This window comes from Lampetra planeri, chromosome 49 (assembly GCF_965212315.1).
Source record: "Lampetra planeri chromosome 49, kcLamPlan1.2.h2, whole genome shotgun sequence".
Lineage (NCBI taxonomy): Eukaryota > Metazoa > Chordata > Hyperoartia > Petromyzontiformes > Petromyzontidae > Lampetra > Lampetra planeri.
The window spans coordinates 366,842-386,084 of NC_136155.1; the positions used below are offsets into that span (position 1 = coordinate 366,842).

Here is a 19,243-nt window from a genome sequence, read left to right on the forward strand (position 1 = left end):
CACCCACTCATCTACCTACCTACCTAACCACCCACTGACATACCCACCCACTCATCTACCTACCTACCTACCTAACCACCCACTGACCTACCCACCCACTCATCTACCTACCTACCTAACCACCCACTGACCTACCCACCCACTCATCTACCTACCTACCTAACCACCCACTGACCTACCCACCCACTCATCTACCTACCTAACCACCCACTGACCTACCCACCCACTCATCTACCTACCTACCTAACCACCCACTGACCTACCCACCCACTCATCTACCTATCTACTCACCCATTTGGCTACCGACCAACTCACCTACCGATGCATTTACCTTCCAATCCATCCACTTCCTCACCTACCTTCATACCGACTCACCCAGATACCAATCTACCCACCTACCCACACACCTACCAATCCAACCGACTACGCGAGCAAGGTGTTTATCGGCATCGCATTCTTCAAAGGTTTCGACCACCCTCATTGCACCCAGTGATCATCGGTTGGAACCCTTTTAGCCGATTAATTGCCTGGCCTCAGCATCAACCGAGTGGCAACGATCGCCTCGCAGGGTTAATGAGCGATTTTCCCATGTCGGCTTTACCGCTGCTGTATCGGGAAAGCTTAAACACAGTAATCGCAGCGGATAAAAAAAATAATGCATATGCATAGTTTTCTATATGGCATGCCAACACATTCCAACGTGTGCGTTTGTCCTCAGAAGTGTTTAATTTGCGATAATAACAATGTTACCTTCTGAGTCGCACAACTTCAGTGTGTGTGTGACGTCGTGAATTGACGGCACACGTATTGACGTCATGGAGAGGAGGGCACACCTTGGTCGAAAATGTTTTTTAATGCCACGTGTTGGGTAACACTTGAATAAAACTGGCCGACTTGCTATGGGGTGAGTCCTCAATGGCAGCACAATTGAAAATTAATTTTCATTTACACTAGATCACATGTGCCAGAGTTATCGAAACTCTCATGTTACAGACAAGACAGCCACAGGGGTCAGACAGACAAGACGGACACAGCTGATGCCACAAGGCTGTAGTTTGAAAGTGTAAAACGAAAGTAGGAACATTTTAAAGCACGATGTGCACAATCCGTAACAACAGATTCACGTTCCGGCCAACAAAAAACAACAACAACAACGAGCACAACACTGGTGGTGTATTCACATCCCAGCAGACGTCAGAGCACACAGCGGCAGTGCTGCTGCTGCTGCTGGTCGGGTGGCCGCGAGCCGTGACCCCGAGACTCGCGGCACGTGTTGACGCCAGGCGGCTTGCCGCTCCGCTCGGAACGTCGCGAACCACGCGATGGATCCGCGCTGCCAAACGTGTTCCCGGCACGGCAAACTCGCAACAAAGGCGCGCGTGTGCCCCACTTGCAAACCTAAATACCCTCCCAACATCCCAACAGGTGTCTCGGTTGTGATAACAATGGCCAGGGTTTGTTGCTGGTAGCGGGGCAGATCGACGCACACGCAAGCTGACAACGCTCCAAAGCTCAAGTGGTGTTTAACAAACACTGTCTTACACTTGCCAAATTATTTGTTGGCTTGTTATGTATTTCTCATCAAGTTTATTTTGTTTGATCGGGAGATAATTCTAAAGACCATTTGCAAGAGTGATCTAGGCCACCCTCATCAGCCATGATCGGTCTACTGCTAAATGAATACCCCCCCCACCCCCCAACAAAATCAACACCATCACAAATATTACTAACACGGAGGCCTTAATCCTGCAGTATATTGACATGATCATCATGATCATCATGATCATCATGATCATCATGATCATCATGATCATCATGATCATCATGATCATCATGATCATCATGATCATCATGATCATCATGATCATCATGATCATCATGATCAGCCACGATCTATCCACTACTGGATGAAGTCCTCCCCAAGCCGTCGCCATCTCTCGGGGTCACGCGATGTCGCAATCCACCTGGCTTCCCGCGTCCTGGCGTAGCCCAAGTATAAATTACACATCCTATCTTGGCTGTAAAAAGCTACGTGGTGTTAGGTTACCCAGTCGAGATGGTATAGGCTGCTGCTGCTGCTGCGAAGTACATGAGAGGGCAGTGCAGCACAATCCATTGTTGTGCTGCACTTTTACGATCCCAAGTCTATGCTCCCTGCCGTCAGCAACTCGCACTGACCAGCTTGGCGAAGCACAGTCACATTACCCCCCACAACCAACACGAGGTGTGCGGTAGTACTCATCCAGCAGTGGATCACCGCCATGGCTATTGCACACGCACGCGTGCATTTCGCGCATGAAGTGAACATTGCGACTTGACCACATTTCAAGTGTCGCTAGGCACCGAAGGGCTCATAAATCCCCCGTGTTCTGATGTCCTCTCGGTCCAGTGCGTCACGCACCCACGCATCTCTCTCTCCGCCTTCCATCAAGTCGGGCACTTGCGTCACTGCCCTCGGCTCACACGGGGTGAAGGCGGATCTCCCTCTGATGCAACGCGTTGGCCCCGTGTCGTCACAGTTGTGAAACGTCACCACTGGCTGCCAGGGCCACCGCTAGGGGGAGTGCTGCAGTTGGCGCTACACCACACATTCCCACCGCCGGTTAGCACGGTTGGCTACGTAAGGTGCGAAAGAAGTATACTTGAAAAATATAAAGTTTTTATTTAAAAAAACTATTAACTATTTTTATTTTAAAAAACTATAAACTATTTTTTATAAAAAAACACTATAAACTATTTTTATTCTTACTAGGTAATTTATAGAGCTATATAGCTCTTTTTCAGGAGCGACCTGGCCACAAATGATAGTTCAACGAAGTGGCTTATCGTATGGACATTTATGGCAGCAAAATACTCTAAACGCATGCTTCTAAATGTGGAGGGGGAAACCGTAGGACCCGGAGAAAAATCCATGCGATCAAAGGGAGCACATGCAAACTCTAAATATACAGCAGGCGTCAGGGTCGGCATCGAACCCACGGCATTCTTCATACCAGGCGGGGGAGTTAACATCTCGCCACCGTGGCACCCCAACATACATACGTACAATAGTCCCTTCGGCCCCCCACCCAAGCTCACTCGCCTTCGCGGTGAATATCCGTCAAGGCCACCCCCACTAGCCCCGACACACAGCAGCATGGGCTGGCCCCGGTGGCCATCGGTGGCAAAGCTCCACACCCTCGCCTATTTAAAGCCCTGGCGTGGGACGCCGCCAGCATTTAATTACAGATCTTCTAGGAAAAAGTTTCAAACTTTGTGTTCAGACGTCCAAAGGTCAGGGTGATTTCCTGCTCAAACAAGCATTGGGGTGCTGCTCATCTCCTGCTGCCAGCCCTGAGCCAGTGGTGGAAATTCCGCATACCTACGACAGAGGCAAGACTATCAGTAGGAAAAACTCCTTTTGACTTCCCCACTAAGTTGTACTCAATTTTAACCTATTTTATTGACCGCAGAGGGCTGATGGGCCAAATCAACCCTCAACCCGGATTGGAACTCACAACCTTTCTGATTGGTTGAATCTGGACTTGGGGTGTATTCATATCCAGCTTTTACTCTACCAGACAGCAGTGCACCATCTTGTGTGTGAAAAACGGCCCTGGCAGGTAACATCACAGAACTGTGCTCAGTACCTCTGAGGTCACTTCAATAGACACTGGAGGAACCATCAACTGCATAAGAAAATGAACAGGCTGCTGTGCACATCTCCTTCATGAATGGAAATTTAAAGACAAGCCACAGTGCGACAGTGGGCATGCAACCAAACTATGGACCATATAGTTAACCAATGTAATCTGCACTCATTCAGTGGAGAGAAAAACGACACGTCCTCTCTCGATTTAAAGCTTTCGTGACTGCAAGGATTCATCTTCTTGGTTCTTTCGGTAAAGTCACGTAGAATGGGAAAAAAAAATATTTTATTAATAAAAATAATAAAATAATTATTTTTATTTTATTAATAAAACATAATAAAATAATGATTTTTATTTTTATTTTTTATTATTTCCATTCTACGTGACTTTACCGAAAGAACCAAGAAGATGACGTCCTCTCTCCTAAAGCCCTCTCGTCGAGGCGAGAAGACCTCGACGTTGGCACTTTGCCCCTGAACGTATTGCCATCACGCACAATAATATAATAGGCCTCTAGATCCCCTTCAGGGGCACATATTTTCTATATATAAATGCTATGCAGAGTACACCATTTGGGTCACGTCACTTAACGTGAATTTGTTAACGCTCAAGGCTGGAATTGGGAAAATTTTAATGAAATAAGTAATTATCATAATATGCAGAAATTCTAGTTTTCGTATCTGCAAGGAGCCATACTCTTTGGTTCTTTCAGTAAAGTCACGTCGGTGAAAAAAATTACAATAAAAATGAAAATAACTAAATTAAATCACAACGTTTCGGAGGCAACACAAGCCTCCGTCCCTCAGGTGGGACAGCCACAGCAAGAAATACTTTGCTGTAGTGGACTACAGCAAAGTCCACTACAGCAAAGTCCACTACAGCAAAGTCCGCTACAGCAAATTATTTCTTGCTGTGGCTGTCCCACCTGAGGACGGATGATTGTCTTGCTTCCGAAACGTCGTGATTTAATTTGGTTATTTTCATTTTTTATATATATTTTTATTTTCACCTACGTGACTTTACCGAAAGAACCAAAGAGTTTGCAGAAATTGGTTATTTCGCAATCATTGAGACCGATGCTGAGAGACATAAAATGATTACAACCTTCAAAATCCTGCAGGGCATTGCTGCCTTACAAACCACTGTGTAGTGAAGCAGATAATCCATAACTTTCTGACCTGCCCCTTAAGGATAAATAAAGATTCTGATTCTAAAGATTGACATCCTGTTTCCCGAAGGTCGGACACCCACTAAAAGCCACGCAACACAGAGGAGAGAGCCGTGCCTCCGACGTGTCTCACAGACAGAACACTCCGTGATGACGATGAAAGCATCGGTTAAAAAAAAATTCTAAAAAGCATGGCCAGGTTACTAGAGTACAGAGAGAGCCACATGGCTAGGCCACATCATCCACTAAGCAAACACGGAGACACGGGTCACTCAAGAGTGGCTGTGCGCAGCTCCGCGGTCTACTGAACACTTCGTTTAAACTGTGCCATATGGCGGCCTCAAAGTCTGCATTATTAAACCCAAGCCTGAGCAACCCTTCCCAGCCACTGGCCCGGACCAAGGCTCACCGATTCGTGTAGTTCTGCTCTCTTTGTTTGGGTTTCATAGCAGCATTGCCGCGAACATTTTAGGCTTTACACCGTCCTATTATTTTACCAACCATAGTACAGTTAATTAAATTCATGAAAAAAAACTATTTTGTTTCTCCCAATAAAATTCAAAATGTTCTATAAATTATCATCGTCAAAAGGGCGCTTTACAGTTTGTTTAGCAAGGATACGACCATCGTAGCGCTATTAAAACTATCTTTGGGACAGGCGATTCGCCAGGAAAACCCGATTTTAAATTTCCCTGGAAATCTGCAGCGCATCAGCCGGGCATTGTGACGTCTCTGCGTAATTAGCATATGACGTTTATTTTGTTTAACCAGATGTGAACTTAAGAGACCAGGATAGGTCTCCTTTGCAAGAGTGAGCGAGCGCATTAGTCTGCAAGTACTTAGCAGGCAGTCACTGCTAAGTATAATCCCAACTGAGTAATTTTGGGGGTACTTTTATAACTTGGAAATGTTGGTGTGGTTGAGTTCAGTGTTGTTCAGTGAGGTTTTTGTTTGTTCCGCTGGAGCTTCATGTGCAAACGAAGATGGTGTGACATCATTTATTTTTGAAGAATAGGCTGCAGTCAGGTAACGTATGGGTGCTGTGGTGGCAGGATGTTAATTACCTCGCCTGGATAACAGGACATGGGTTCGATCCCACCACTGATGCCTGTATATTTGAAATGTGCATGTTCTCCCCATGGTCGTGTGGATTCTTGTCTGGGTGCACCAGTTTTTCCCTCCACATTTAGAAACACGCGTTTAGAGTATTTGGCTGCTATAAATGTCCACGTGATGATGCACTTCGTTGAGATATCAATTGTGGCAAGGTCGCATCTGAAAAACAGCTGGATAGCCCAGTGGGCCTTACCTGGTAAAATTAATATAGTTTAATAGTTTATATTAAAAATATTATTACAGACTGCAGTGCTGGACAGCAACAACTATTATTTTACAACTATATTCATAGCTATAATGATAATGGGTGATCATCATCGTTATCATGATGAATTTCCATTTTTACAGTCAGTTTCAAGATATCCATTCAAAGGGCACTGTTAAAATTTGGGGCTTTAAATAAGGCAAAACATTTCTTGTCTGAGAGCTCTATTCCAAACCACGACCAACGAAGGTCAGGTTCAAGCTACAGATGTAATGTCAGTCACATGGAGCACAGTAAATAATGCAAGGGGAGGCCACGTACGCAACAGCGAGGGGGGGGTGGGAGCAATCTCTTCGGACCACATTGGGGTCAGGGTTCAGGCCGAAACGCATGCACACTGGTTCGGATACAAAGGTGTGCCCACAATCCATGCCTACCAACGCAGAGAAGAACAAACACATTAATCCAGCCCAGCCACAACCTGTGACGTCAGTAAGCTCAGGCCACACACACACACCCATTGTTTGTTCCGGCAAAAAAAAATCACAGTAATTACCGTATTCTCTGGATTATACGATGCTGCGGAAAGTAAGACGCATCTCCCACAAACTCGTGCCTGGTGTCAGCAGTGGTGGATCCATGGGAAGGGGGGGCAATCACCCCCTCCTCCCCCTCTCCCCCAGTAATTAATTTACTTATTTATCTATCCGGGAAAGCCGCACAGAGTAGTATGACTCAGAAGGGTCCTGCATGCGTTTGTTTTTAAGATGCGTTCAGCCAATTAGTGAGTGTTTATACTCGCTAATGGGCACGGTTGGCTAGATCCAGTCCAACGTACATACACGTCGGAGGAAATCGGAGCTCACGGAGAAAGCCCAGGCCGTGCGAGGGAGGGGCCACAAGCTACGCCAGTACAGATAGAAAAAGATGGAGATTAGTTCACTTGCTGTACTGCCTTTTCCTGGCGAGCAAGGGTATTGGCTCCTCAACGGAAGGGAGCGTCACAAAATGTGTGTGGTGACCCGCCATCCCTCGCTGCTGCTGCTGCTGCCGCCACAGCGCTGGATTACAAGCCACGTGTATCGCCAACACCGCGCAGCTTTAGACATAAAGACCACAGATGTTGTCAAGTTATGGGCATTGACCATAGACAATAATGCACTCCTCTACTTACGAACACCCGACTTACGAACTTTCAGAGAAACGAACAAACCTGTCCTTATGTCCAGTTGCCTGTTTGGACCGAGAGTAGTAAGTTCAACCGCCGCGCAATAGATGGTGGTGATGGCATCTACATCTGCAGAACGGGAAGAACCAGTGGCATCTACATCTGCAGAACGTGTAAAACCAGTGGCATCTACATCTACAGGAGATTATACAACTTTTAAAGCCATTCCCCGTGTTTAATGTACATGCCATACAACATATTTGGCATCGACAGGAGTAAACTTGGACTAACGAAAAGACCTCTGGAACCTAACTCGTTCATAAGTAGAGGAGTCTATGTACATTAAACACATACAGTGTATATCAAAGCAGAGTCCTATTTAAAAAGCTTGAAATCTAAGTTTTAAGCCTGCTTCCACTCCCCATACTGCCTGGGGAATTTATGGGTCTGCCTGTGAGTGTGAATAAGAGATACCGTTTACAAATCTGTTATCACACAAAGGAACATTGAGCCGACCATAAAACGCACCCCCAACTTTTGTTTTAAAATACAGGAGGGGCATAATTGGCAGAACAAGGTCCTTTTGTCCAGAGTCTTCCACCGCTATCAGGGGTTACTTTTGTCTATTAAAGCCAACCAGGGAGGGGAGGGAGGGTGTTGCAAGATCGGCCCACCACAGTGGCTAGAGAATCAGCGGCACTTGAAACTCGAGCCGGTTCCCCCCCCCTCCGCCACCACCCGCCCGCCCTGTCCGGCGCGGGGTGAGCTCTGGTCAACCTCCCGCGGACACACACGACGTGGGCGAGAGTTTGTACGGTCAGCAAGTGGATGCATCATGATTTAAGAAAGCAGGGCTGGCAATATAACTTGAGTGCGCTTAGTGACTGCTAAGAGGTTGCAGCGAGTGAGCAACGTTCTATGGACGTTCGTTGGCAGAGCTTGAGAAACTGAGCAACTACTGGGTTACAAGGGCCTCGTTAACACCCGGGATGACAAACACGCGTCTTTAGGTGAGCGGCATATACTCATTCAGACATAGCACTCGAATGAAGGGACGATAATGGGACCGATATTCAGTCATCACCGCAGCAGCAGGTGCACTGCTGTGTACATGAACTCGTCAATGTGCAACGTTTACAATGGAACATGCGAGTCGTGAATTCACCCTGCTAATGCACGCGCGTGTTAACATATCCGAAACCAAAATAGAGGATTTAAGTTACCCACATTTCTGATGAGACCCAGAAGGCAGCAACCATGAGAGAGTTTGCGTGCTTAACAAATGCCGTTGAACACAAGTCTGTAAGGCCAATAGGCAGGTAAACATTTATTTTTTACGTACAGCTACAGACTCAAGGACACTGCTGCGACGCAATAGTGCCCCGGACTTGAAATCCAGAAATGACCAGTTAGATTCCATCTCCCCCCCCCGCCGCTGTCCGCACAGCAGGACAAGCGAGTTCACCAGTGACTCGGTCGGCAGGTCACGTGGGGTGGGGTCAAGTGTGGGCACTCCCACCTCTTCCAAGATAGAAGAGTAGACCAAAGTACCCCTACAGGGGCTCCTCCAGAGCTCCCCTCTCGTGGAGGCCCTTCTGCCATGAGTGGCATGAGCAGGCAATTACAGGGCTGCACCTTTACCAACCTTTCACATGAATTTATTAAGTAAATTTACTACCCACAATTGTCCACTACAGCACTCCGTATCGGTACTGATGTACTGCACTAATGGTTTAAGAACAAGAATTACAGTTTGTAGTGCATTCACAAGAAGATGATGAAGCAATGGATTAACAGTGGTTCTGTAAGTTATATTATTTTTCTATTTGTGAAAAAATGGGGACAATTATTTTGAGGCAACGGGGAGTGTACATTGTGAATCTGAACAATGCCCGCATTGTGCAGGGTTTTGCGAAAATAAACAAAATAAATAAATAACGTGAGCCACATTTAGGCAGAACAAGTTTAATAATTACACGTCAGGCTTTAAAAAGCACCACGAATGAAAGCTGAACCACAGCTATGCCAACACTGGAGTCTCCATAGAAGGGTTATTGTTCGTGCAAAAGGCCGAATACGATTAAAATGCCTCGGATTTTTATTACATTGCAGTTTTGCGGTTTCAAAGCAACAATCCACATCCTGGGTGATGTCCTTGGAACATTCAAGAAACGGAGAGTTCCAGTTGAAAGCTGTATCTGCATCAATGGCTACTCGTGCCCAAGTGACCGCATCCGGAACATGTCTAGTTGAGCGGCTGCGAATTAAATATCGCACTTTCGCTATACGAACTCGGCCACCTGAGTCCAATTCCCAGCCATGGCGATCGCCATTCGTGGCGCGTCACGTGTGAACCAGTCGCTGCTCCACCTTCATTGACCCACTCGAACCAACTTGGTGAGGTCTGGTCAAACAACCCCCATGACTGACGTGGCATGAGAACGCCTTAATCCAGAAAATGATTGATACAGGCAAATCACTTAACTTATGATAACAGGCAGTATTTAAATACATTAATGAGCTCGGGTTTTACAAACCAAAAACACGTATTGCACAAACTTTGATCAGCTTCGTGTCCCAGGCAATCTGACAAGTAGTTCAAGCTTCATTAATGCAACCTATCTCCTTTGTCACATTACTGCAATAACATTGTGTTAAAACTGGGACTAGCATCTCTACAGTGATTGTATGGCAAGCTTAGCGACACATTTAAACAGTGGTGGTTGGTCTGCATGGGGCATTTGGGTATTATCCCAAACAAATAAATATTTTTAAATATATTAACAATAATTATCTTGCTGAATGCATGCATCTTGTTATGGTAAAAAAGTAGTAAAAAGCATTTCAATCTTTTAAAAAAGCAAGTGGCTAAATTAAATCATCTTCTTGTATTTTTTTAAAATCCTTTATATTAAGTTCGCGTGCTTGCTTGCTTGCGTGCTTGCTTGCTTAGGACCGTGCAAATCTTTCGGTCGTTTTTTAACCCACTTCCCGTGATCCAATCGAGCTGACATTTTCCACACAGACTCGTTGTGCCAGACAATTATTGTTCGTGAAAAAAAATTCCCAAAATTTTACACTTTTTAGGCAAAAAAAAATGATTTTACATATATTCAAATAGAACGCATTCATGGCTTTGGCTGAACGTCAGAGTGTAAGAGCCCAGAGCGTAACCCCTCCACAGGCCGTGGCGGAGTAGCGCAGTTGGTAGTGCCCTCGCTTCCCATGCCAAAGGTCGCGGGATCGATCCCCGCATCCTCCACAGGCGAATATATTTTTAAATCCTTTATATTAAGTTCGCTGTCACGCATATAAAGAATTTATAGTGAAAAACTTTGTTTTTACGGGTTATACTTATTGCCATTTCTAATCTTTTCAGATATAATCGCTAATCTATTCCAGTAGGATCGTTAATGTATTCACATATATTAGGCTAAACAATTTGAATATAATTGCTAGTCTCTTTGGATAGAATCGTTAATCTATTCAGATAGCATCTATTAAAAACTCAAATTAAATAGTATTACTCTTTGGTTCTTTCGGTAATGTCATGTAGAAAGAAATTAAATTAAATAATAGAATATGACGTTTCGATTGCAACACAAGCAACCATCATCAGGTACAAATGAATGAGAAAACAAACATAGTAAACTTGGAAATATAATGCAATACAACACAGAGAGTCAGCTAACACAACAGGCAACACCCCACCTGGTTTATTACGTTCTTCCAAAGATTGCTAAATTTGAGAGAGAGACAAAACATAGACACGGAGACACACAAACAGACAGAGACACACACATTATCTCTCTGCTTGTGTGTCTGTCTGTGTGTCTCCGTGTCTATGTTTTGTCTCTCTCTCAAATTTAGCAATCTTTGGAAGAACGCAATCAACCAGGTGGGGTGTTGACTGTTGTATTGGCCGACTCTCTGTGTTGTATTGCATTATATTTCCAAGTTTACTTGGTTTGTTTTCTCACTCATTTGTACCTGATGATGGTTGCATGTGTTGCAATCGAAACGTCATTTTCTTTTATTATTTAATTTAATTTCTTTCTACGTGACTTTACCGAAAGAACCAACGAGTCACGAAAGCTTCGAATCTAGTTTGAGATATGACGATCTATTAAAAACTCAAATGAAACATGGGCACTTGGTCCCACAGTCTCTGGTGAGATGCTAATGTCACCTCTAGTAAACAACAAGCTGCCTGACGTTCCAGGTCCATTTTCATAGGGACAGCACTATACAAAATGGCCTCCTCTCCTTCCAGACTCGGGACAGCACGAGACACACAGCCTAACCCATTCTCGTTTGAATTAACCTATTGAATTAATGTACGTGTACATCATCGAAAAAACAAAAATAAAATAACTCTATCGCTCCGTCTTCAAGTCAGAAGATGTACCGAGGCTCCCACAAGGCCATGTGGGAGGGAGTGTAGCACAGTTTGGCACCAGCTATCATAAAAATGCATACGTGTCGCTACGGTTCTCTGCTGTGAGTACAATATCTTTAAAAACAACGATGCTAAGCCTCTATAAATACAATTAATGCGAACGAAGTATGGGAAAGGGTTAAGTTACGCAACTACACGATACGAGCTACATATTTAGGGTTTTTTATTATATTTTCCAGAAATAGCTGACAAGGACTTCTCAGTCATGAATTTGCAAGGCCCACTCCAGCCACGGCTTTTGTTCCTTGTTGCTCGTGTCGCCGCTGCGCGGCAGGTAAACACACTTCCGGACGCAAATGCAACCATAATGGTCCGCGACGGCCTTAAACAACCACAGCTCGGGCAGACAACGCGCATGATGCGTGGAGCTTGGAGTGTGGAGCTTGGAGTGTGGAGCTTGGAGTGTGGAGCTTGGAGTGTGGAGCTTGGAGTGTGGAGCGTGGAGTGTGGAGCTTGGAGTGTGGAGCTTGGAGTGTGGAGCTTGGAGTGTGGAGCTTGGAGTGTGGAGCTTGGAGTGTGGTGCGTGGAGTGTGGAGCTTGGAGTGTGGAGCGTGGAGTGTGGAGCTTGGAGTGTGGAGCTTGGAGTGTGGAGCTTGGAGTGTGGAGCTTGGAGTGTGGAGCTTGGAGTGTGGAGCTTGGAGTGTGGAGCGTGGAGTGTGGAGCTTGGAGTGTGGAGCTTGGAGTGTGGAGCTTGGAGTGTGGAGCTTGGAGTGTGGAGCTTGGAGTGTGGTGCGTGGAGTGTGGAGCTTGGAGTGTGGAGCTTGGAGTGTGGTGCGTGGAGTGTGGAGCTTGGAGTGTGGAGCTTGGAGTGTGGAGCTTGGAGTGTGGAGCTTGGAGTGTGGAGCTTGGAGTGTGGAGCTTGGAGTGTGGAGCTTGGAGTGTGGAGCTTGGAGTGTGGAGCTTGGAGTGTGGAGCTTGGAGTGTGGTGCGTGGAGTGTGGAGCTTGGAGTGTGGAGCTTGGAGTGTGGAGCTTGGAGTGTGGAGCTTGGAGTGTGGAGCTTGGAGTGTGGTGCGTGGAGTGTGGAGCTTGGAGTGTGGAGTGTGGTGCGTGGAGTGTGGAGCGTGGAGTGTGGAGCTTGGAGTGTGGAGCGTGGAGTGTGGAGCTTGGAGTGTGGAGCTTGGAGTGTGGTGCGTGGAGTGTGGAGCTTGGAGTGTGGAGCTTGGAGTGTGGAGCTTGGAGTGTGGAGCTTGGAGTGTGGAGCTTGGAGTGTGGAGCTTGGAGTGTGGAGCTTGGAGTGTGGAGCTTGGAGTGTGGAGCTTGGAGTGTGGAGCTTGGAGTGTGGAGCTTGGAGTGTGGAGCTTGGAGTGTGGTGCGTGGAGTGTGGAGCTTGGAGTGTGGAGCTTGGAGTGTGGAGCTTGGAGTGTGGAGCTTGGAGTGTGGAGCTTGGAGTGTGGTGCGTGGAGTGTGGAGCTTGGAGTGTGGAGCTTGGAGTGTGGTGCGTGGAGTGTGGAGCTTGGAGTGTGGAGCTTGGAGTGTGGAGCTTGGAGTGTGGTGCGTGGAGTGTGGAGCGTGGAGTGTGGAGCTTGGAGTGTGGAGCTTGGAGTGTGGAGCTTGGAGTGTGGTGCGTGGAGTGTGGAGCTTGGAGTGTGGAGCTTGGAGTGTGGAGCTTGGAGTGTGGTGCGTGGAGTGTACAGGTTGACCCATGGGACACATCCGGGAACAAAACACAACGTACAGTTTTACTCGAGTCCTTATTGGGACAGGCGCTCGCCACGATCAATGCGCTCGGCCCCTCTCAAACCTAAATGTTTGCCATGGACGTCACCGCACTGTAATAAAGCGCAAATATTTTTCTTTGTTCAAGGGCAGGAAAAACCCTGGAAGAGTCAGCAGGGCTCACAAAGTCCTAACGTGGCTACAACAAATAGATGAACCGAGGCCACGAGCACTGAATTGCAATCCGAATGCAAACAATGTCTGAAATGTGTTGAACATCGTGTTCTGATCTCTGCGAGAGATTGACTTCAGGACACATCATTTTTTTCTCACAATCTCAAACTGCTGGTGAGATGTCAGCATTGACGAAGCTCAAGATAGGTTCGTACACTCATCGCTGGCTCCAAAGATTGATTTAAGCCCGGGTCTATCCAGGTCGGGGACCTGGAAATATTTCTTCATACAGCACACCACATCCAGTATGCGTCTCACTATGGCAGTGGCTATTACTCGCTGTGCCACTCACTCCGGTCTACACAGTGATAAAATTAAGCCACGATTGCCTTTTATCCCACCAACTGACAGCTCGATTTGAGCGTTTTTATGAATGGGAATGTCTGTCTGATAAGTTTCTCAGTACTGTATCTACAGGAAGTGTTAGAATTGGTTTCTGGGCATATTTATAGAAGTTAATCTTTGTAAGTTTGGAAGTGTGCGTGTGCGCACTCTTACTTTTTCCCCAGGCCACTTGGAACTCGTTGATGTACTGCTCCATGACGTCCGGCTCGGCCTTCGACCGCGGCCCAATGTCGCAACGGCCGACGCATCGCACACGGATTGCTGCAGCGACGCACAAACACCATCATCAGCAACATTAATAACATCAGCGTCATTACCCGCGCCAAGCGTCGTGACACACGCCCTGTGATTCAGGACCTTGTGACCAATTTATTAGGCGATGCTGCCGAGTTTGCAGTGGTGCACAAGCACTATTAACAACAACACAACTCACATTGATCAATAACACTGCCTCTACAAAAGCGTAGGTTAGGTGACGTTTCAGACAATTACACTTCTACACATCACAGGGCTGGTTAGTGGCTCGTGCAGGCATTGGATAATTGCATGCGTGAGACAACTACCAACATAGCGACAGTGGTGGAGATGTCATGCAGGAGGCAGTACAGAAAATAGACTGCTGATCTATCGGCATTTCTGAGGCCTACAAGTCTATATATATAAGTGTACAGTACTGCACTATAATTCTGCTGCATTCATCTGTGCTTGCAGCATTCTGACGTATTTTATTTGCCAGTATTGTATACCAGGTACGAAGAATTCACAATTCATTTCTTGGAATAGTAGTGACAATGGATATGGGATTTGGTTTGTGTTAAAATTATCCTCAGATTATTAACCATTATTATTGTTGCATGCACAAGTCCTGTTATTCCGCAGGGCAAAACGCACATCAGCAGGACACGTCAGTTGCAGTTTTTGCACCTTCTTACTGTGGAGGAAGAGCAACAATGACATCAAACGTTCGTGTGAAACTGGGGAAGTTGTCCCTCCGCAACCGTGAAAAATACTTGGGGCTAATTCAGAGTCGGAGGACCCTGCAAGTGTTTTGACAGTTTCCAGTTTCAAGTGTGTTTGTCTAACCAGGTGAGAACTCAAGGAACCAGGAGAAGTCTAATTTAGCAAGACTAACCCAGGTCAACAAAATGACATAAAACAAAGAAAATCAGGTACAGCAATGAAGCAAATATGAATCAGGGTAAGAACAACTGTGTATCCCGCACCTCCAAGAGCATTCCATTTTATCTGTTAAAGGTATGATTCAGTTGTATTAATTAAAGGGTTTGTTCAGGGAAAGGGTTACTTTATGTAAATCGCTACAAGGCCCTGTGCGAACGGTACGCTATAAATCAAGTTGCAGTTCACAATGTGGCCGTGTGAATTTTTGGTGATATCGTTGACAAGAATAAGAAACTACTCACTCATATGGATTAACATAATGCTTTTGAGTAGCGTTGTGGTTTGGAGCGAGGGAGAAGCCAGATTGCTGAAGCTGTAATATATAATCGGTGGAAAACCTCTGATGTGTTACAGGCCACAAATAAATGGATAATACTAATATAACACAATACAAGACCATCCACGCCCCGCCAGTGGTTCCACGTGCACTGATACATCGCGAGGCTTGAACCCAAAGAGTTCACCGAGCCTTTGTGTGAGCCAGATGTGGGACGGTACGTGTCACATTGGAGACTCACAATTAAACACTCATTGCTGAACCAGTACAGGTTAATTAATTATGAAAGTAGTGTATTGTACTGGCATTAATACTGCCAAGTGTTTTAACTGGACCTCATCCATGCACGTTGCAGTATAGTCCTTCCTAATGTGAATGTTCGAGTAACATGCTAACGTTCGACTAACATGCTAACGTTCGACTAACGTTGGCATGTGGTTTGAACCGTCGCACCAATAATCTGTTCACTGGGGTGGTATCAACATGATGTTACTGTTGTGTGCATGTACATACATATGTAGGGGTGTTAGAGAGAGAGCCCGTTATGCATGGCAGCCTATGGTAAACAAACACAGTAGGCGGGGCTACATGAGTGCACGAGCAGGTGCCCTCTGCGACGTCCGCGCCAGACACCCTGGGGGGTCGATTCGGTCGTTATGATCCCCCGGGGCCCCACCCCTCAGGGAGGGGTTGGGTATAAAAGGGGAATGTATCGAAGGGCTCGGGAGTGTTGTGTTAGCTAAGAAGAGAAGACGGAAGACGTCCTAGATAGAGCCCTGGTCTCCCCCTGACACGCCGTCCTTATCAGGACCGCGCAGGCTCGAGCCAGTGGCGTGGTACCAGAGCCAGAGCCAGTGCTGGTCTGGACTCTGGGTACCGGGCCCGACTGACCAGTGTCGGGCCAAGATAGCCTCCCCTAGCCCATTAGAGGAGGACTCAGAGGCAGGCTAGGGTTAGCCTAGAGGTGTGTCCTCAGATAGACGGGTGAGGGGGCCGATACCCCCTCAGTGTGTATGTCACAACGTGTGGTGTTAAATAAACAAGTGTGCCTCCAACTCCGGTGTGAACGAGTCATAAGCGTTACTACACATACATACACGAGTGTGCGACAACAACAACCGCCATTCGCCACAAAGTGGCGGCGACATCACCACGGCGCTTGTGCCAGGCTATGTGCACATTAAGGCCAAGTGAAGTGTCGAATGCCCGCTGGCAGGAGGTCACGGGGCAGACCCACGTGCCATGGGTCGACTGACAGACGACTGGCCGATGCACCACCTGTGCCCTTTACTGAGTTAACTTGCTGTGTTTTAGCCACCCGGCGCTCTGCTCATTGTTGTGAGCGTCACTCCTCCGCCCTCCGTTGGTTGTTGGAGGGCGACTGCCTCCAACTGCCCAGCAGCGTCCTTCACGAGCCTCCTCCACAGAGGCCGATCTTGACACCGCTGGTACCAGTCATCGACAAGTCCACTCAGCTCCACATCCTCCTGTACCACATCACTCCATCTCTTCTCTAGCCCGTGCCGCACCCGTTTAGCCCCCTCGATCCGGCCGAACAAAAGCTGTTTAGGCATGCGGTGGCTGGGCATGCGGGCTACATGGCCCAGCCACACGAGTGTGCATGTACATACACACACGAGTGTACGTGCAGTTCTATCTGCGTAATGCTCTTGCGCAATGCATCTCGTGTCTAAACGCCGTGTATATTATGTAAGTAAACATTAACACAAGTATGGAATGTAACCACCCATACAAAGTGTACATATGAAATAAAAAACGCTTCCATTAATCTCTTGCAGAACAATATTATTTTAAACTTCCAGAATAAACTACGATACAGGACTACAGCGGAATACAATCTTGTACTGCGTGCAAATGTGATGCTAAGTAAAACTATACTTGACAGTACACATACTGCATGTAGTACGGTACTGCAAGAATAATAATCAAATTAATTTTATTGTGGCTAGTTGGCATACGCCCATGTGGCAAACCGGGTACTCCAGTTTCCTCCCCGAGGGAAAACCATCTTAATCTTCTTAAATATATATAAAAGGCAAGTTGTGTTTATGTGTGTCTGTTCAAAATGTTTAGCGTACTTCCCGACATGCAACAAACTTGAAATTTGCCATGTGGGTACTTTCTAGACTGTACACCATGAAAATTTTATTTTTAAATACACTTGCTATTTTTGGGGGGGGGAGCTCAATAATGCCATTGATTTTTTTGCACGGCAAGTGAGCTGTGACGTCACATCTGTCACGTGACCCGCGCATGTGGAAGCGTAACGCATTGTAGTGTAGTGGTTAGCGCGCTGCGCTACGAACCCGGCGACCCGAGTTCGATTCCCGCTCACGGCCAACACCGGTGACGATTATTTTAACCGCTCCTGGGCCTCCCCTAGGTCGACTCAGCCTCGAACGAGTAACTGCTGTGGTGTGTGAACATCGCGTGGTGAATCCAAGTCCTGGGCGAAGCCGGGTAGTAAAGCTCGTTATAAATATGAAATACATTGCAATGGTCTCGGTGAAACTTTCATGGACACAGCCTCCGCCCGTGCAGACTGTGTTCATGAGCTATCTCACCGTTTAAGTAATCAATGACTCTGCTGCTTGAATTTCACTTCATCAGATAACACGCAAAAAGCGGTTTTGAAAGGAGATTCACCTTTGCAATTCCCCATGTGTGCTGTTCCCAAGGGCTTGGTGACGTCTCCGGCATCGTCTGCCATGCGTCACGCTGGGTGTGGCTTGTAGGGGTTTCCAGCTTTCGCAAGGCAGCGACCATTTAAATAGTGCGCAAGTTGACTATAGTACAAGATGGCAAGAGAAGGGATGGGGGGTCGGGTAGTGACTCGGGTGGAGGGAGCGAGGTGGAGGCTGCGATAGTGGAGGCATTTAGGGCGTTAGGTGGTGCTGGTAGGGGTAGCGGAAGAGGAAGGGAAAAGGTGAGAGAAAAGAGATGGGACCTGAGGGCAGTGCGAAAAGATGCAAGCGAGGGAGAGAGGAGCGAAAGCGAGATTTGGCGCATATAAGGAAATTAGAGGAGAGAGATAAGGGGGTCCATGCAAAGCTTTTAAAACTAAGGTGAGTCATTTAAAGAAGCAGCGGTGATAGATAGGAAGCCAGTGAAGTTGTAGGAGAGGGGAGCAATGGGTAGTGAATGGGAGGTTAAAGACGGCGGTGCAGGCAGCCGAGTTTTGAATTTGTTGTAGAGGGGCAAGGGCATAGGCAGGGAGACCGACCAGGAGCGAGTTGCAATAATCCAGACGAGTGAAGGCGAGGGCGTGCACGAGAAGTTTGGCAGCGGTGATGGTGATACGGTTGAGAATTTTCCTGATATCAAAAAGATGGAAGTGGCACGTGCGAGTGGTGTTCGCAATGTGGGAAGTGAAGGAAAATGAGGAATCAAACGTGACACGAAGAATTTGAACGGAAGCGATGAGAGTTAGACTGAGCAGAAGGAAAGATATGGAGGGGTTAGGTCGTTAGGAGGAGGAGAGCCGGAAGTGGGAAAGTAGAGCACGGTGGTTTTAGAAGGGTGAAGGGAACGGACATTGTGTCATCCATGTTTGGATGGCCATTAGGCAGGATAATATGTGGTCGGAAAGGTCGGCGTAATATCCTTGAAAGGAAAAGAAGATTTGAGTGTCGTCGGCAAATGGGTGAGACGAGAGATTGAAATAAGAGAGGATGGCCTCGAGGGGGGATGTCTGGAGGGAGAATAGCAGAGGACCCAGTAGAGAACCCTGGGGGGGGGGGGTGCCAGCCGTGGCAGGGGAGGGAGAACCACGGTTAAAAGAGACA

General features: G+C 46.9%; 1 protein-coding gene across 1 annotated transcript in view; it reads right to left on the minus strand.

Moving 5' to 3' along the window:
* The window catches only part of LOC144734003 (arrestin domain-containing protein 1-like), a 104,264-nt gene that overhangs the window by 81,275 nt on the left and 3,746 nt on the right, over positions 1-19,243 (minus strand). The window contains exon 2 of the mRNA XM_078616032.1: positions 14,135-14,242. Coding sequence (XP_078472158.1) covers positions 14,135-14,242 — 108 coding nt within the window. The remainder of the gene's footprint in view (positions 1-14,134; positions 14,243-19,243) is intronic.